This window comes from Protopterus annectens, chromosome 2.part2 (assembly GCF_019279795.1).
Source record: "Protopterus annectens isolate FY-2018-M chromosome 2.part2, PAN1.0, whole genome shotgun sequence".
NCBI classification, from domain to species: Eukaryota; Metazoa; Chordata; order Ceratodontiformes; family Protopteridae; genus Protopterus; species Protopterus annectens.
This window is the reverse complement of record NC_056730.1, coordinates 221,458,846-221,478,784: the sequence shown is the minus strand read 5'-3', so window position 1 is coordinate 221,478,784 and position 19,939 is coordinate 221,458,846. Positions and strand designations below refer to the sequence as shown.

Here is a 19,939-nt window from a genome sequence, read left to right as displayed (position 1 = left end):
CTAAACCTCACCACAACAATAAATAGGACGTGCTGGAGGGATAGATTCCTGTCCCAGAGACTTCCCATGTTTTGTAGCAAAATTCCAATCTACATTAGGCAGAGCTCCTCACTAACACTCTTCAAGAGAAACCTTGACGAGTGGATGGTTAACAGAAATTTTACCCCTGGGATCACTTCAGTGGCTGTGCTGGACAGAGGCACAGGGAAATAATCTAAGGGGGCTGTGAACACCAACACATTCTGGCTAGGCTTATAAATGCCTTCAGGCAGATAGCCTATTACCTATCTATGAACCACGGGGAGGGTATCAGAGAGAAAGAGTCTCCTAGATCTGCCAACATTCTACCAAAGGTGGGTGGACAATGTTATGTATTTTTGCCTGTTCTGTCACTTCTCAACTCTGAGTGCTAATTGCTCATTTGAGCTACTGTGTAGGACTTAATAGCATGCAAGACCTGTATACCTTACAAGGCTACCTCTCTGTAACACAAGATGCATTTCATTATTTTATCTTGAATCACCTCTGAATCAATAAGTGAAGTAAAATAGAGATCATCCTCAACATAAGAGGTCAACAAAGACTAAGTAAGATCATAAGATAAAATGATCTTTAGAGGTTCCCAGACTTATGACCATAGAGCCTTTTTCAGGCTAGCCTTCATACCTGGGTTTCCCAATTATCAATGACTATGGGTTACAACAGCTTTGATATATGCTTGTGACTTAAGGCAGCTACAAACTGCCCCTGTCCATAAGGGCTGCAGGTGACAAACTGGGGTGAATTTATGACTTCCAATCCATCAGTCCAAATTGCGTTTGGGAAGATCTCTGTTACACATGAATGTAGAGTCTGTTCCAGAGACAAGGCAATCTCTGAGATACGTACATACATATCCCTCCAACATGTTTTGTTTATGTCACAGATTATGTTTAGATCTATAGACTGTGTAATTCTAGTGCTGTTTATTTTGCAAATGTAGAGCAGATCTCTCAGGGCTGGATTACATCACGTTTCAGTAGTCTGTATGAAACTGAGTACAGAGACATGGCTTTATGGCGGTTTGCTTAGGACATTTATTTACACCCGGCATTCTTTTAATGAGAAACTCTGTGGCCACTCCAGTTGTTGCAAATGCCTGATCTGATACATGCCAAAGGGTGCATTGTACTCAATTATTGGTTAGTAAGGGCTGAGTATAGTGGGACTATGATCTCCTTAGGTCCGGATGCTATACCATTACTTATAAGTTATACCATGTTGGAAGATGTTCTCACTACTTTGTACACATGATGAACAAAGCTCAGGTTACTGTCAACCTGAGTCCCCAAGTCCTTTACCATTGGGTTTACTCTGAGGAAAATATTAATGTTGTAATTTGCGGGGTAATTGTCCTCCCAAAGGGTATAATTATGCATTTTGCACTGGGTTTTAGGCCATGGTTCTAGCACCAGTTATTTGTCTGTGTTAGACCTTCCTGGAAGATATCTGCATCTTTCCAGGATTCATTGATTGCACCCAGCTTGTAGTCATCAGCACATTTGGTCAGCCTAAAGCCTTCTACATTTGCCTTGACTTCAAAGGAGTGTATTCCGCACAGGAGAGGTCCCTGTGCAGAGACCTGTGGGACACCACTAGCAACAGACCTCTTGGTGGAGGTAGATACTCCTGCTCTAATTTCATGTGTCCTATCTGAGAGCCATTTGGCTATCCATCAGGGATTCATGGCTAAATTTGTGAGTTTGCCTATAATACCCAAGTGCAGCATTGTGTCAAATGCCTTTGCCAGGTCAAGGTAGGCAGTATGTACCATTTTGTCCTCATCCATGGCTATAGTTGCCTTCTTGAAGAAGTCCTCAAAGTTTAGTAGGTATGAAATGCCCTTAATGAAACCAACTGGGATGGCGCTAGTGTTTTAAGATTTCTTACGTCTTTTTTTATCATGTCCACAATAAGTTTTTGCTGGCCTTGAATATAAGACTAGTCAGACTTGTAGTTCTGTAGTTCCTTAAGTCTGTTGACCATCCACCTTTGTGTAGAGGGATGACAGTTGAAGTCCTCCATTCCCTAGGGGTAAAGCCTGACTCAAGGTTGTAGTTGAATAGAGATTCTAGTGGGCCTGAATATATAGATAATTATTAGGCTAATTACCCCAGATGGCTTTTTAACATCTAGTGATACTTCACAAGGGTGAAACTCCAACACTGCACCTTGTCAGTGTAAGGTAAATACCTTAACCATTATGCCAAGACTCCCCATTACATCAGTTGCTTTATCAGTAAGTTCCAAGTGTATTCTCTTAGTCTCTCTGTTGGTACTGCCCATGGTTGGTAGCTACGTGATTTGCCACAGCTGTGCTAATGTAGGGGTACTGCACTCATGAGTGTGCCATCCTTCCGATGAGATGTTAACCTGAGATTCCAATCTGCTTGAATTGGCAGTAGCTCAGATGGATGTAAAGGATCTCATAGCACCTATAGAACAGAGTAGGATACTTTTCCTGAAGCCTTGGACAAATTTACCCTAGTAGAAAATATACCATATCAAGTCTTCCCTGAAAAGAGATCACTAACCTGATGAAGCTAACCCAGTAAACAAAGGATGGATGGATGGATGGATGGATGGATGGATGGATGGATGGATGGATGGATGGATGGATGGATGGATGAAGGGATGGATGGATGGATGGATGGATAAATAAAACAGCTATATGTCTTGGAGGTGCTCTGGACTCTTGGTGATATTATGAATGATTCAAAATTCAGTGAACTCAAACAGAATTTCCTAAATGATGTGGTAAATATTTCATAGATTCATAGATTCATACTAGGCTATCTGCCCTAGGGCATTTATAAGCCTAGCCAGAGTGTGTTTGGCTTTCGCCACCCATTTTAAATTAATTTTGCTATGCCCTTTTTCGAGGTTAGTATACTGTGCCTCTGTCTAACAGTGACACAGAAGTGATATCTGGGGTAAACCTACAATCTCCAATCCACTCATCAAGATTCCTCTTGAAGAGAGTCAATGAGGGACTCTGCCTAACCTGGACTGGGATTTTATTCCAGAGTGAAGGGAGCTTCTGGGTTATGAATCTGTCCCTCCAGCATGTCCTATTTATTTCAGTGTTGAGGTTCAAGTCTCTCGAGCATGTAGCTCGATGGGATTTGGATTTTCTGAGGTGCAGCATGTCCATTAATTCCATGTTGGACATGGCTTTATACGTCAAGCACAGATCGCCTCTGAGCAGGCGGTATGCCACTGAGTAGAGCTGGAGTTTCTTTAACCGGGCAGCATATGGCATCTGTTTGAGCCCTTTGATCCTCTTGGTGAGGTACTTTTGGGGTCTTTCCAGTTGCTGCAGGTGTCTGGTAAGGTACATCCCAAAAGGGGCATTGTACTCAATTATGAGCCTGATGAGGGATGAGTAAAGAGGCACGATGACCTCCTCTGATCTAGATGTGAATCCCTTCATGATTAGGTGGGCTATATAAAATGTTTTTCTAACCACTTTGGCCACGTGGTTGTCAAATGAGAGATTGCTATCAACTTGGGTCCCCAGGTCCCTAATTACTTCTTCTGTACTTAATAGATTACCACCTATGTGGTAATTTGTGGGCACTTTGTTTTTGCCAAAGGGGATGACTATACACTTTTTGGCGTTTAGCTTGAGGCCATGGCTCTGGCACCAGTTGTCTGTTTCTATGAGGCCCTTTTGGAGGATGCTTGTGTTGGCTGGACAGTCGATTATGGCGCCCAGTTTGCAGTCATCTGCGAACTTGGTCAGCCACAGTCCTTCCATGTTGGCCTGTACCTCCGAGAAATGTATACCGAACAAGAGACGTCCCAGGACTGAGCCTTGTGGGACGCCACTTGTAACTGGTCTGGAGTCTGACATGGCTCCAGCAAGTCTAACCATGTGGGTTCTGTCCTTGAGCCAGTTTGCAACCCATCTAGTGACATAGGGGTTTATATTTAAGCTGGTGAGCTTATCTATAATGCCCGAGTGGGGTATTGTATCGAAGGCTTTTGCGAGGTCCAGGTAGGCTGTGTGGACCACCTTCCCCTCGTCAATGGCCTTGGTGACTGTTTCAAAGAAATTGACCAGGTTTAAGAGGCAGGATCTGCCCTTAACAAAGCCAAACTGGGTAGGATCCAGTGTCTGTAGGTCCCCAATATCTTTATTTATGACGTCCATGATGATCCTTTCCATAGCTTTGCAGACCAAGCTAGTCAGGCTTATGGGGCGATAGTTTCCAGGATCCATTGAGGCACCACCTTTGTGGAGAGGGACCACTGTTGCTGTACGCCACTCTTTGGGTAGATATCCTGTAGTAAGGCTGAGATTGAACAGTAGTTTTATGTTTGGGTTTAGCTCTTCTTGGAGTTCATGTAGGACACAGCCCGGGACACCGTCTGGTCCCATTGATGCTGTGTTTTTTGCTTTGGAGAGGGCGGCTCTTACTTGAGCATCTGAGATGTCAGGGGGGCAGCACTCTGCTGGGATAGATATTTGCCCTTTTGGTGGGGGGGGGAGTTTGCACTGAACCTGTCAGCTAGGATGTTGGCAATGTCTGTGGGTTCGATGCATTTTTGTTATTTTGGACTAATTCTGAGCATATCTGGGAATTCCCACCCAGGTTCCTAACATAACTAAAGAAAGCCTTGTGATTATCCTTAGTGTCCTGTGCAATTTTTCTCTCGAAGCTGGCCTTAGACGATTTTATGAGTGCCCGTAGTTTTTTGCTAATACTGATCAGAGATACCTTCCCTTTTTGGGATTTTGCTCTGTCATGTAGTAGCTTCCTCCTTCTATTGTATAGTTTGTTTATGGCTGGGGTCCACCAGACAGGACGCCTGCCTTTGGAGGATTGGGTCTTGGTTTTATTTGGGATTGCATGATCCATGCATTCCTGAAGGTGTTCATAGAATGCGTTTATAAAGGATTCTGCGGTCTGGGCCGTATTTTCCACAGGCTCGGGGGCTTTGAAGGATTCCACCTCGGTTTTGAGGAGTGTGAAATTTGCTTTAGAGAAGTTTTTTACTGTGGTTTTCTGGGCAGGGGGTGGAGTCGGGATGTGAATATCCAGTGAGATTAGTTTATGGTCTGATCTTTCCAGTGAGGGATACACTTCTGGTCTGGAGCATAGAGTCCCCATGTTGGTGATGATCAGGTCCAGTATGTTTTCCCCTCTTGTCGGAGTGGTAACACGTTGTTCCATAGCATTTGAGTTTATAAATTCTAGGAACCTTTGGGCTAGGGTGTTTGAGCTAGAGTAATGCTCCCAGTCTATGTTTGGGTAGTTGAAGTCACCCAATATAATGATTAAAGGCTTTAGAGGTAATGGTTTGACAGGAAATCTCATGCAGCATAGGTTCAGAAGCATTTAAGGGTATTTATTGTAACGTTAACAAATTCCATGCCACTTTGAATTTTAGACAGATTATTCTGGAGGTGCTTCCAGATTCCAAAACAGCCTTCAAGTATTTTGAGTGACTAGTTACTCAAGTTGTAATGAATACCTTTGAATTTCCCTCTGGGATTAGCATGTTTGTTAAATTCCTTGACCTTATAACATGTTCATGCCTTAGCAGTTGCATGGCTGGATATTTTCAGTTATAGCTAATCTAGGCCATCTCACTGTAATTGCATTAGGCAAAGGAGGTAAAATAATTTTTATTCCTTAACAATGAAATGTACCTGTCCAGGAAAAGAGAATATTCCTTTTTCCACCTGGAGGTCCTACATTAAAGCATAATTCTTCGTGGTTTCTATAAATATGAAAGCTTTTCTTCATATTCTATTTTCTTTGAGTTATATGCTTGGGTTTGGAAAACTCATGTCCCTCTCCACTGAATTTATTTTCATCTCTTGCAGAGTGAGAGCAGCATTCTGTTTTAAAGTACTTGTCATAAAGCATCCAGTTTGTAAATAAAGGACATAACCAATATCCTTTCAGTGATTCCATTATCACCATATCTTTAAGTGAGTTCATCATCTTTAAAACATGTATGACTTTAATACTCTGAAGCAACTTTTTACAGACTTAGTCTTCCACATAAATGACAAAACTGGTATTCTGTGAATACCACACCACATAATCTTATTAAACTAAACTCAGAACTTTGGAGGACTGACCACAATTTCTTCTAATTGCAATGCCACATTATGCAAACCAGTATATAAGCAACAATTGTGCATGTGTATGTTATGAACATCGCTAGAGAGTTTAATCTTTTCAGTGTCTAAAAAAAAATACCATTTCAAATGCCTTCCTGTTCTCAAGATGTGTAGTCCTTGCCTTCTGGGTTTACTTGCTCATTTTGGAGGGAACTGTACTGTGTTTTACTCAACAGCTGTTATTTCAAGAAAAATCGAAATCTTTCCTGCATGCTAAAGCACACTTACAAACATAAAACCAGGCTACAATACTGAGATAATTGCAGCTATTTTCTGAAAATGGTATAGTGACTTCTCTACAAATGAGAAATTACAGGATTTAGACAACTTCAAAAGACAGCATGATTTTAAGTATTTTCTGATTCACTGATGTCAAAACAAGAAATTGCTTATACAAGGATGTGCTCAACAGCTTCTCTTATTAGACTGGTATACTCTTACCTCTTTCAGAAGGTATATGCTGTCACATATTTTAAACTGATGTGTTTGCTTACACAATATCCTCTCTTTTTTTTTCTTTCCAGACTGTCTCTGTTTCTGTATCCGTACTTACATTAAGCTGCATTGCCTTGGATCGATGGTATGCAATTTGCCATCCCTTGATGTTCAAAAGCACAGCTAAGCGGGCGAGGAACAGCATTATAATTATCTGGATAGTGTCCTGCGTGATAATGATTCCTCAAGCAATTGTCATGGAATGTAGCAGTATTTTTCCACAGTTAGTCAACAAAACCAGATTATTCACAGTCTGCGATGAACACTGGGCTGGTTCGTACAAACTTTCTTTCTAGCAGATGCCACTAATTTTCTTTGATGCAAAGTAAATTGATGTACTAATGATAAATAATAAGGCAGACTAGATCAATCTTACACAGTAAAGTTTTTATTAACAAGTTTCATTTACATGATAAAAGAAAATTGCCAGTGTTAGCTCTCTTTACATATTATGTACAACAGAATGAATAGTTGATCTGAAGAAACCTTTTCTATGTAAAGAAAAGTAGCATATATTAAATGCATGTGTGTTATACTAGTTATCACTACAGTGTAACATAGTTTGCTGCAACATTTACAGTTCACTCTGTTTCATTTGGTTTCCTTCCTTAAGAAGATCGATTATTTTCTGGGTTTGTTTTAGGAAGCATATGCTTGACCAGAACTGATCATGTTCTTGATTGTGTGATCTCTGCCTTTTCTGAAATTTTATGCATTAGCTAGGTTCTCTGATGTTTATAGAGAAGTAAATAACTCCACAGTGAGTACAAACTTTGCTCTCTCTCTCTCTCTCTCTCTATATATATATGGATCTAGGACTATTGAACGAAAGTTCAATAGTCTGAATCGCCAATCACCAAACATACTTTAACAAAAGCGCTTTCATTAAAGTGTGTTTAAAAGAACAAAAAAAAAACATTACTTTTATGTTTTTGCAGGAGGAAAGCCCCCCAGCACCCCCACACCCCCCTACTTAAATATTCTCACTCAGAGGTCGCACTACAGTGGGGAAAAGGGAATTATCCCTTATCCCCACTGTATTGCAATCTCCGCAACAGTCATACTTCCGCGAAAGTGCCTTTCGGTGAAAAGCACTTTTGCGCATGTACGCCCGGCCGAATCTGTTTCGGTTATGTTGCCATTTGGTGATCCGTATGGATCCCATATATATATATATATATATATATATATATATATATATATAAATTCAGTTGGCATTGATGATGTAAAAGAAAAAAAAATTAATGGTGTGGACATGCAGTAAGATGTAAAGTAATGTAATCTACAGCTACAAATTAAAGCATTATCAGTTAACTATTCTGTCTTTATTTGCTGAAAGGCATTTCTTTGGACCATGTGATTTTATCTCACAAAAGAAGCAACAACAGCTTTCTTGAGTATCTTTGTATTGATGTCACAGAAATTCGCATACCACTCAGTCATTAGGATGTTTGTAAAAAGCAGTACCATGGCAAGGATGGGGTAAATGGGCAACCGCCCGAGGTGCAGTGTGTTAGAGGGTGCAGTCAAGAGTTCCTGCAGCAGTCATCATGGTTTTTCTATGTACTGAAATGCCAGTATAGAAAGACACTTCAGTGGATCAATTTTCTTTCTTTCTTACTCAAAACTCTGAGGGCAGTGTGGATAAGCTGCTATAGAAAGCTGATACAACACTACAGTAAGTCAGAGTCTTATTTTGTTTTGCTTTTTCAATTTCCTCTTCAGTCAAAGAGCTACAGTGATGTTGATTTGACTGTAAGGAACCCAGTTCAATCAGCTTCGTACAGTCAGCTGAAGTCCTGTTCTTCTGTTCTTTTTTAACTTGAAGAGTTGAGGGGCCAATGGGCTAATTGGTTTTGTGCAATCAGCCAAATTTCTTTTGATTTCTATTCACTTGAACAGCTAAGGGGTGGGCAGTACTTAGGAAACTGGCACTGAGCACTAAATGGGTCAGCTACAGATCAGTAAAAAGTTCAAAATGTTGCATGTATTATGTATGCACACATGCATATTTGTCTATGTGTCTAAATATCTGTATGGGAGTCAGCCACTTGTTTGAAAATACCAAGTGTTGGGAAGCTGTTTGAAAATCAGTTTAATACATGTACCTGCTTTTTGTCAGTTTGAGATTGTGGTACATTGGCAGCCTCACTAATTATATACGCTAACTTCAAGACAGCACAATCTACAGGGAAAGGCCATATCCCTACCCCAAGACTATCAGTATCACACAACTGTCAACCATCTGCATATGTCAACCAAGTGGGTTGCCAATACTTAGGATGACCACATTAAAATTTGATTTACCCTGGGACATGCATATATTTCTATTTCTATTTTGTATCTATATATATAAATCTAGGCCTATATCTGTATATCTATATCTATATCTATATTTATAAAAACCCAAAATTATCCAGCACCACTCTCAACTTCATTTTACAAATCCATAACAGACCCAGGTTTTGCCTGCTGGCTTTATCAGTGTCAGATAACACAGGAATAGATACTCTTCTGTTTATTAATATACCACTTCACTGTGGTGTTGTCTGCCCTTATTAAAAGAGTGTCTGATGGCCACTCTTGTCTGAATGCTATGAGGCATCTGTAACCTGCCATTATTTCTTTAGATTGATATGACTTTTAAAAAGGAGCCTTCCAACCTGCACTCTCAATTCATATGTGTGAGCCTGTGGAGATTACGTAGTACCCTGCCTGCAAGGTCAAAGGAACACCTTCGTTTAGAATGCAAGCATTTATAAACCACAAGAATTCTTTCTTGATGCATAGATCCTTGTATTATACTGAAGCTTAGAGGATATCGGTTCTGACACTGCAAGCTTTTCAGATACCACTGTATTTTCCTCATGTACAGCTTTTCTAAGGGTATCATTAGGATGCAGGTGGTCATATATCTAAGCGCACTCAAAACCTCCCTGATTGTGATAAATTCCTCCTGAACCATCATTTTGAGGTAATGTGACACAGAAAAGATTTTCCCTTGGAGAGATCAATTTGTATGTTGGAATCCAACAAAACCCCTATGAATGCTAGGATGTTGGAGAATTGGAGGTTGTACTTATGAGTGAATACTAAGTTTGAGAGGAATGGCATGGTCATTTAAAGAGCGGAGTTGAGTTCCACCACCATGTTTGGCTGTATGAGGCAGTTGTCAAATAGGGATCAATTTGCATGCCCATGGTCCTGCAAAAAGCAGTTATTATTGTTATAGGACATATTGTGAGGACAAGCCAAAGGACATTGCTCAGTGTCTCACTTGCTCTGAAGCAAAGGTATCTCCTGTATTCATTCACTACGGGAATGTGGAGATGAGCATTCTTTAATCATGACCATGACTGCCTGAGGAAGGATCATGAGAAGAAGAGTTTGCAAAATTACCATTTTGAGAAATGTTTTTAATATTAAGAGGTCTAAGTTGGGTCTCGAGTGTCCTTCTTTTCTTGGGACCAGAAGCAGGATGGAGTAAAACTCTGTTCTTAATTCATTTGAGGAGGACTGGTTCTATGGATCCTTGTACTAGAAGAACTATATTTTGATCATGTGCCTCTTTAATCTACCCTTTTAGAATGGGATAAATGCTTAAGAATATTGTTAAAGAAGCGAATTGCATATTGTACTCGTATGATTATTTCCAGGTTCTCTCCGTCATGCTGAGGATTTATCATTAATTTAGGAAGAAAGAGAGTCTAATCCCCTAGCTTTGTTGGGAGTGGGGGTGGGGTTGGGTTAATGGGTAATATTTTGCTTTGGGCTGGGAGGCAGGAAAGGACCAGGACTTGGTAGGGTAGTTTCTGCTGAACCTTGAAAGTGTGACCTGCAGAAACTCCTTGACAGTCTGCATAGTCATAGCCTTCTCCACCAGTCTTTTTAAAAACACTTTAATCCTTGGGTCAAAAGATGGACATCTTGTCCAAGGGGGCATCAAGGATTTCACATGGTCAGGATGCGTTTATATTACATTATCGACTGATGAAAAGAGCCAACACGCTTTCATCGAACCAATAATGTCAAAAGTCCTAAACAGCGAAGACATGGAACAGCAAATTTTTTCCCAGGGAAAAAATTTGCTGCTCCGCAAAAAAAAAACTTACCCCACACCTTCCTTATTTCAATATGCCAACTCTGAGATAGCACCATAGTGGAGGAAATGGCAAAGTCCCAAAGACATGGCTCACCATTTGTTTCCCCTGTGAAAATAAATGATGTTCCATGTCTTTGCTGTTTAGATCTTTCGGCATTATCAGTTCGATGAAAGCGTGTTCGCTCTTTTCATCAGCCGATAATGTAATATAGACTCGTCAGGATATGGCTGCTCTTTAAGTCAAGCCTCCTGATTACTGACATTGAGGCAACTGCCCTTACTGATGCTTACAGAGCATCAAAGTCACAGTATAGTGTTTGACAACCTGGGAATTGGTATTCCAAAGTTCCAACAACTCCTTTTAAAGAGCCTAGTCCTATTTAACCATAAAAAACTGGCGTTTTAAAGCACTCATGGCCAGTGTAGCTGAGTTTTAAAAGTTTTTTCCTAAATCTAATGAAACATTTTACCTTCCTTGTCATTGGGCAGCAGAGTCTTAGAGACACTGATATTAACTCCCTTGAACTCTCAGGAGACCAACCCAGAGTCTTCCACTGGATTTCTAAAAAGATGTTTATGAAAATTCAGAACCCTATAAATAGGTCAGGTTTCCTGGGGAAAGGTGGCTAGGAGTCATACTGCAAGGATGTGTCCTGACTAATGTCATCCACTACTTCTAGAGAAATTGCCAGGTATTTATTCTCAAGAAGGCAAAGAAATTCTCTGACTCTTTTCATGGATTGAGGGTAGTCCTGAGCCTTTCAATTGAAAGATGCTGTCATGTTGTGTAAGGTGTCGCCAAATTTCTTAGATGGTGAATCTGAGTTGAGAGTGTAATACTTTTGCCTTATGTCACTGTTGAAAGCAGCTCCACAAATGCCAACTCATCCTCATCAGAGCTGTAGGAATAAGAGAACTCTTGAGGTGAAAGATCTCTCTTCCTTTTGGCAGGAGATGTTGCTTGGGCAGGGGTTCTGCCAGAGCCCAGCTGAATGGATCTCCTGAAATTCATGAGGTCTTCATCTAACCTGACAAGGTTCTGCAAGTAGACTTGTGAAGATGATGGTGACTCAAAACCCCTGGCTTGGGAAAACCTACAGCAACCTTCTTATGTTTGGCCTTGCTCTTGGTCTTGGGTGTGTCATTGGTAGGGACAGGCACAGGCCCCAGCCAGGTGGCTACAGCCTACACCTAGTTGCCTGAGATCACCACTCTGATGTCCGAGGGGGATTCTGCCTCCCACTCTAACAATCTTGAATGGTAGTCAGAAGCCAGCACCTACTTAGAAGTTCCAGACCCATATGACACCCTAGCTAACTTCGCTCTAGCAGACATCAATGGGTAGCAAGAAGAGCAGAACTCCCATGAGGGGTTTATTTTCTATACTCTACAGACATTAGTTCTAACAGATCTCTAATAGAAGAGGAGATTCCCTAATGGGGTGCCTTACTTTAGGTAACAACATAGTAGCACACATTCCTGATACTTACATCTAGTATTGGCTAATTACAACTATTGTTTAGTGTAAATTGTTAGAAGCAGATACAAGCAAAACAATGATTTATAAAAAGATATTTTTGGCCAAATCTCACCATGCAAACCAGCAACTATTCATAGGTTCATAGGTGTGTACTAGACTAATGGCCCTGGAGTCTTCACAAGCCTAGCCCATAGGATCACCCTGGCATCATGCCACCTGACCTTAGTTTCCAGTGCCTCTGTCTATTAGAGCCACTGGAGTGATCCAAGGGGTGAATTTTCTATTTCCCATATACTCATCAAGATTTCTGTTGAAGAGGACCAGTGGGGTGCTCTGTTTGACATGTATGGGAAGTCTATTCCATAGCATGGGCAGTCTCTGGGTTATGAACTTGTCCCTCTTTAATGTCTTTTATGTAACAGCTGTTCCACTTCCTGTTTTATCCTCCCCATTTCTTGTATAACAGAATCATAATCATCCCACAACATATCTTGCAAGGCCTTAAATTTCTTGTCAACTGCTTCATCTTTCCTTCCTAGTTTCTAATCATTTTCTTTCTACTAACACAATTTTCTTTCTACTAACAAAATAGTTTACTAACAGTGGAGCTTTTTTCCCCGGGTCTCCACTGAAAAAGGGTTTTATGCCCAGTCGGACTCTCCTGGTAAACAAATGTAAAATAAATAATCATATAGGCTTAGTGAAAACAGATTTTCTTTTGTAACTTGCCCTGACCTCATTTTATTCTTTCAGTAGTGTTTCATGATCATTCTGAATCATAGCTACATTTCATAGGTTCATAGGTAGGTACTAGGCTATCAACCCAAGGGCCTAAGTAAGCCTAACCAACAAGTTTCCCTGGCTTATGCCACCCAAGAAAGTTAATTTCATGTGCCCCCATCAAGCAGAGCCACAGAAATGATCCCAAGAGTGTATTTACTATTTCCCATCCACTCATCAAGATTTTTCTTGAAGAGAGCTAAAGAGGAACTTTGCTTGACATAGATGGGTAGCTTGTTCCAGAGCATAGGAAGTCTCTGGGACAGGAATCTATCCGTAGAGCATATAGCTCAGAGGGATTGGGATTTCTTTAGGTGTAGCATGTCCAACAGCTCTGGGTTTAACATAGCTTTATATGTTAGGCAGAGATCTCCTCGGAGTAAGAGATATGATACAGAGTAAAGCTGGAGATTTTTGAGATGGTCAGTGTAGGGCAATTGTTTGAGGCCAGTAATCCTCTTTGTGAGGTACTTCTGTGGCCTTTCCAGCTGCTGCAGATGTCTTGTGAGGTATATTCCAAAAGGGGCGTTGTACTCTATAATGGGTCTAATGACTGCCGAGTAGAGGGGAACAATGACCTCTTTTTTCCTGGATGAGAACCCGTTTGTGATGAGGTGTGCCACATAGAAGGATTTCCTGACTGTTGTGGCGATGTGATTATCAAAGTAGAGACTACTGTCCACCTGGGTCTCAAGGTCTCTTATCACACATTCGGCATTAAGTAGACTGTACAGAGTTATTACCAAAGGGGATGACAATGCACTTTTTGGCATTGAGCTTGAGGCCATGCCTCTGACACTAGGCATCTGTCTCAGTGAGCCCCTTCTGTAGGATGTCCACAACATTTGGGCAGTCGACTATGGCTCCTACTTTGCAGTCAACTGCGAGCTTCATTAGCCAGAGGCCTTCTGTGTTAGCCTATACTTCAGAGAAGTAGATACCAAACAGGAGAGGTTCCAGGACTGAACCCTGTGGTACTCCACTTGTCACTGGTTTGAAGTCAGATTTGGAGTCTGCAACTTTTACAATGTGGATTCTGTCAGTGAGCCAGTTGGCAACCCATCTTGTGATGTAGGGATTTATACCTAGTTTAGTGAGTTTAGCTATAATTCCAGAATAGGAGATGGTGTTGAAAGCCATGGCAAGGTCAAGATAGGCTGTGTGAACCACCTTACCCTCATCTACAGCTTTGTTGACTGCCTCAAAGAATGATCTGCCTTTCACAAACCTGAACTGGGTGGGTCCAGAGTTTGGAGGTTACCACTGTCTTTGTTTATGAGTTCCATGATGATACGTTCCATGACCTTGCAGACCAAGCTTGTCAGGCTAATAGAGCGATAGTTCCCAGGATCAGTGGTGGCTCCCCCTTTGTGGAGTGGGATAACTGTTGCTGTGTGCCATTCAGTGGGCACAAAGCCTGATGTGAGACTATGATTTAACATGGTGCTTAGGTGGGGATCCAGTACGTTCTGAAGTTTGTGTAAAACGCAGCCTGGGATGTTGTTTGGTCCCATGGATGCTGTGTTTTTGGTTTTAGAGAGTGCAGCTTTTACCTGCATAGATGAGATTACAGGGACTTTGCATTCTTCACATATAGGTATGGGCCCTTTAGGGGGGTGAGGGGGGGTAAAGTTAGCACTGAACCTATATGCCAGGATGTTGGCAATATCAGTTGGTTCTGTAATTTTTGTGCTGTTGTGCTGTAGCTCAGAGCGGATCTGGGTGTTGCCATTGAGATTCTAGACATAGCTATAGAATGCTTTGTGGTTGCCCTTGGAATCAGTGGTGACTTTGGTTTCATAGATAGCTTTGGAGGATCTTGTAAGGGATCTCAGTTTCTTACTGAGGCTGATCAGAGAGCTCCTCCACTCATGGGATTTTACTCTCTTTTGCAACAGTTTCTTCCTTCTGTTGTAGAGTTTGTTTATGGTAGGGGACCACCAGATTGGCCTCCTTTTTTTGCCGGATAGCATCTTGGTTCTGTTTGGGATAGCACGATCCATGCATTCATGTAAGCGCTTATAGAGTGCATTTGTATAGGATTCAGCAGTCGTAACTGTATTGTCCATCTGCATGGGTGTCATGAAGTTTGCCACTTCTGTCTTAAGAAGCATGAAGTTGGCTTTGGAGAAATTTTTCACTGTGGTTTCCTTAATGGTGGTTTGGGGTGGGATGCGGATATCTAGGGTGATTAGCTTATGGTCGGATCTGTGTATTAATTCTATGCGCCCATCCTTAAATGCTTCATTTTTTAAAAAAACTAGTTGGAGATGTCCAGCGCTTCTCCAAACAGAAGGGCTCACCTTCTGTTAATGAATGGCTTATCATTAATGTAAGGCATATGTTGTCTTCATTTACTAGATATATTTATTCAATTGGCTTCTTCAGCACGTCTTCTACTCTATCTTGGAAAGTATGTGTTGCTTATAAAGATGATTGAGAGTGCTGTCTCCTTTTAAAATGTATTTTAGCAATCTCACAATTTAGTAGTACAAGAAAAAAAATGTCAGTTGATTGAAGATTAATTTAGTATATATAGCTTGATAGTCATAATCTGCCAGAGATGCTTTTTCACATACTGCGATAAAATATTTAAGTAAATGCCCCCCCTACAAACCTACACTGTAGTCGTAGATGGCAGATCAGTATTTACTGTATGCTCCCAAATGCTGTGGTGAGACAAGGGATGATGGTCAGCATGCCCAAAGTGTGTATGTTACCCCAGTTGTGTAACTCCCCTACTACAGCTCTCTTAAGTCTTGTCTGCTTCACCTTTCCTATGGAAATGTTTTTATGAGCATGAAGGCTACTTAATATGTTGAGGTTACATTTTTGGAGTATAATTTGGTATTCATTCCCAATATGAAACATAAAGGCACTGACAATATTTTCTATTTGAATAGCTGCTGAATGTGATGGTAAGTAAATACAAGCAGTTCAACTTTTCCTGTACATTATTTTTGGCTTTATTTAATTGTTCACTAGGAAAACCCACTAAGCTCATTTGCTTAGGTTCATACTAGGCTAACTGCCCTTGTGAGCCATTTTAAACCTAGCCAGTTATCCCCTGTGAGATTCAAGCCCTGTACCTTGTGTTTGTAAGGCAAACACCTTAACCATTAGGCCACCCACCCAACCTGGGCTTCCCATGCTTCTTTTTAGATTGGACAAAGTATTGCCTGGTTAGGTGGTTTGCTCAGTTTCACAATTCAGGGAAATGAAGACTGAACATTTCAAACAAATGACTGCAAGATGAAGTCATTAGGAACTTATTGTCTTAATACCCTGTGCTAAACTGCAAGTCACTATGTTAGCTACATACTGGATTATTATTGGGTCTCTAGTCATAACCAACTTATTATGTGTTCGAGCCATAGATGTCAAGAAGTTCACATTGAGAGTAAAGCCTAAGAGATGAATCTTGGCATCCATGTCAAGAACTCATAAAGCTGGTTATGATCGGAGTTCATATCACAATTATTTTTGGAGCACAGAACTTTGTATACTCCATCTACTATTAGTTATAGGGGAAAAAGAGTAGGAACATGAAGCATTTTATCAGCTTTCAAAGCTTTTAAAAGCTGATGAAGGATTTTGTGCTATTAGGCAGATAGCAGGAAGAAATTAAATTAATTGTCCCTCTGTAGAATGAATGTTTTTAAATCCTGCTAGATACTTCAACTACTGCACATTTTGTGGGAGACAGCGCAGTAGATGGGACTACACCTTCAGGCTCAATATCTCCCTGCAACAGATAATGATCTAGCAGACGAATTCCAAAGAAAACTTAGAGACAAGTGTGGTGTGCTAGAAGCAGACCTTTTCGCTTCAATGGAAAACAGGTAGATCAATAAGTTTTGTTCATTGGGCCCAAACCACAGGGCCTGGAGAACAGAGTCTCTTTCCTATGGGCAGGTCTATATCTGCATGCCTTTCCTCCCATACCCTTCATCCCCAGGGTATTTTTGAAGATCAAGGAGGATGGTCCAAGGATGATCCTAATAGGACCATGCTTTCCCAAGCAGCACTGGTTCCCTATATTATTCAGTATAGTCAAGGAAATACTACAGTGCTCCCTTTGGAGATAGATTGCCTAACACAGGACAAAGGTGCTACCATACACTCCATCTTGACAACTCAAGATAGCAGGGTGAATGATATGATTGTCATCCCTCCAACCAGCTCTTTAACAAGGACATCTTACGGATTATCAAAGAGGCCTGGAGACCCAGTAACAGGAAATCGTACATCTCAAAATGGAAAATATTATCCCACACTGGTTCCAATCCAAGCAGCAGCAAGTTTTACAGGCAAACTTTCCCTTGCAATATCTTAAGTGGTGGAATATTTCTTCAATGGGCTCTCTTATTCCTCTGTTGTAACATTATCTTTTTGTTTAACATACCACACTTGGCAAATGAAGTCCCAGTTATTAAAAATAAAATTGAAAATATTATTTGAAATTACTCAAAGTAAGGAAAAAGGAAACAAAGTAATAAGTCAAATTAAAAAGTACGCACAAATTGGTGTAAACCCGCCCTGTATGAAATAGATCATTGGTGTTCACCCTTTCTTCGTGACATTTTAAGGAAAGCCAGTAGCAATTTGCTAGCCTAGAGATATAATGAGTAGGAAGAAAACGGGTATGAAGAATGCTGGTAACTTAAGTAACGTAGTACATATAAAACAAGGGAATGAGAGTTCCCTGGAAAAAGGAGATCAGTACTTTGTTTAGAAATGTGGCAATTCTTGCTAACAAATGGGACATAAAGATTTTTGAAACTTTGTTTATTTATGATGTACTAAATTTTTAAGAGACCTATTGTAGAAGATTCTGCAAATTACAATCCCAGACTTTGAAATATGTGGAATTTCTGCTATTTAAAGTTAGAATTATAGTAGATCACAAAGGAACTGGGCAACAAATACTGACGAAAATTCATCAGGGTATGAGACAAAAGTAAATGAAGATGGTAGCAATTAAGTAAAATTAGGATATGGAACTAAGAATGTATATTACATTAGACGATACACCTATAGCAGAAGACAAGACTACCTGGGATCACCTAAGTGAATATGTGGTAGGCAGACAAAAAAATAAGGAAGATGTTAACTATATGTGGGAACGTAAATGCCAGGATAAGTGTGTGTAGTAACTATGCAAAAAGTGTTCATAGAAAGAAATAAAAGACTAAATCAGAAGCAGAGTTCAACAAAATTATAATGAAGTGAAACTAAAGGTTGCCTTATACATGCAAAAGAAATGAGAAAAAAAGACTACCCAGGTGGAAGATGATGACGAAAGTAATTAAAATTATTTGTAATAAAGAATGAGAGAAATAAAAGGCATAAGTAGGTAGGAATGCCACCTGTGCTTGATACATAGACAATAAACCAGTGTTAGAAGTTACAAGGGGAAGTTTTGTAATGATTATGAGTCAAAATTTGGGACTAATGGGCTATATGAAAGCAAGGACTAGGAATGACATTTACAAAGAGGTGAAGGGATGCATACAGTTTGAGAAATGGGGACGCTGAAAAGCCAAATGAGATTAAAAAATAAATGTATTTGTAGAATTAAGGAAGATGGTATCCACTTTTAACCACATTCTTCAAAATATGATTAGAAAAAAATGTCTTCTCCCAAATCTTAGGAATGGGTTACTGTAGCCCTTTAAAAAGGAGCTACTATAAAGATTTAGAAGCATGTAGACAAATTAGTTTCTTTCTTTCATTATTGTTCTTCTCCCACGACCTCCACTGAAAATGGGCCTGAGTGCCCAGGTGGACCATGCCAGTAAACAAAAGGCAATAAATAAATTAATTAATGAATTAATTAAAATCCATACCTCAGCAATGTCTGCATGCCTATCCCTGCAGCCCCTTCTATTTTTCCATCCTGTGATGAAATAGTTTCTCAAGGGTATCATTCTTTTAAGATCTTCTGGGTCCACTGCCCCATACTGGGAGCTAAATTCTACACTGGAAAAGCTTACCTTGCCTTCTTGTAAGACTATTGCTTCTTCAGCCAAACTCTCCTTTATGCCTAAAGTAGTTCTTGAAGTTTACCTTAAACTGGCAATACATTTACTTGTCTTCTTCCCTCATTCTCAGGACAAAGGAGAAACAGCCATTCTCCTCCTAGCATTGCAAATACAGCTTAGGAGCAGAGTGTGTGTGCTGTATCATTAAGGAGCATTTCAAGGACTGAACATGCACATAAGTAGCACTCGTGCTAGCTTCAGTGCCATTTTGAGAGTGCAGCCAAAGAGTGAGCATGTATAAGTGCAATAACTAGTTTGTATATAACTTTACTTAAGTTAAAGTTATTAAGCCTCGATTCTGATGTGTGTACACGTAATAAAGCATCTTGAAAATAGCCCATGAAGTCTCGTCTATTACATCCTGACTAGACAAGCGACATGGTGTCAGAACCGAAATTCCAGAGACTGCTTTCAGCTATGAGGTGCAGAGTTAACAGTGAAGGTAAACTAAAAGAAATGAGCACAAAGAAGAGCCAGAAAAGAAACAAAGGCAATGAAAACTTGCACAGTTTATTTTATAGAAAAGATTAAACAGAATATTAAAAGGGCACAAACCACATTATTAAAAAAGTGAGAGGCACAAAAGGTTTGTTGATTAAAAAAAATGTTTAAAATTAAGAGATTTGATAAAATGAGCATCAGAAAAGTACATAAGGGGTTGGAATTACCTCGGAATTACAAAACGGACATGTTTAAGGCAAAACAAGCATGTTTAAAGCAAAATGGGCATGTTCAGAGTAAAACAAGCACAAGAAAAGTTTAATGTGCATGAAAATAGATTAAATGAGCAAAACAAATATAATAAGGACAAAAAGGGCACATTAAGGGTAAATAAAGCACGGCAACTGCATGTTTTTTGG

General features: G+C 40.2%; 1 protein-coding gene across 1 annotated transcript in view; it reads left to right on the top strand.

Annotated features, from left to right (window-relative positions):
* Positions 1–19,939, top strand: part of HCRTR2 (hypocretin receptor 2) — a 1,190,712-nt gene that overhangs the window by 250,648 nt on the left and 920,125 nt on the right. Inside the window, exon 2 of the mRNA XM_044063867.1 lies at positions 6,703–6,946. Coding sequence (XP_043919802.1) covers positions 6,703–6,946 — 244 coding nt within the window. The remainder of the gene's footprint in view (positions 1–6,702; positions 6,947–19,939) is intronic.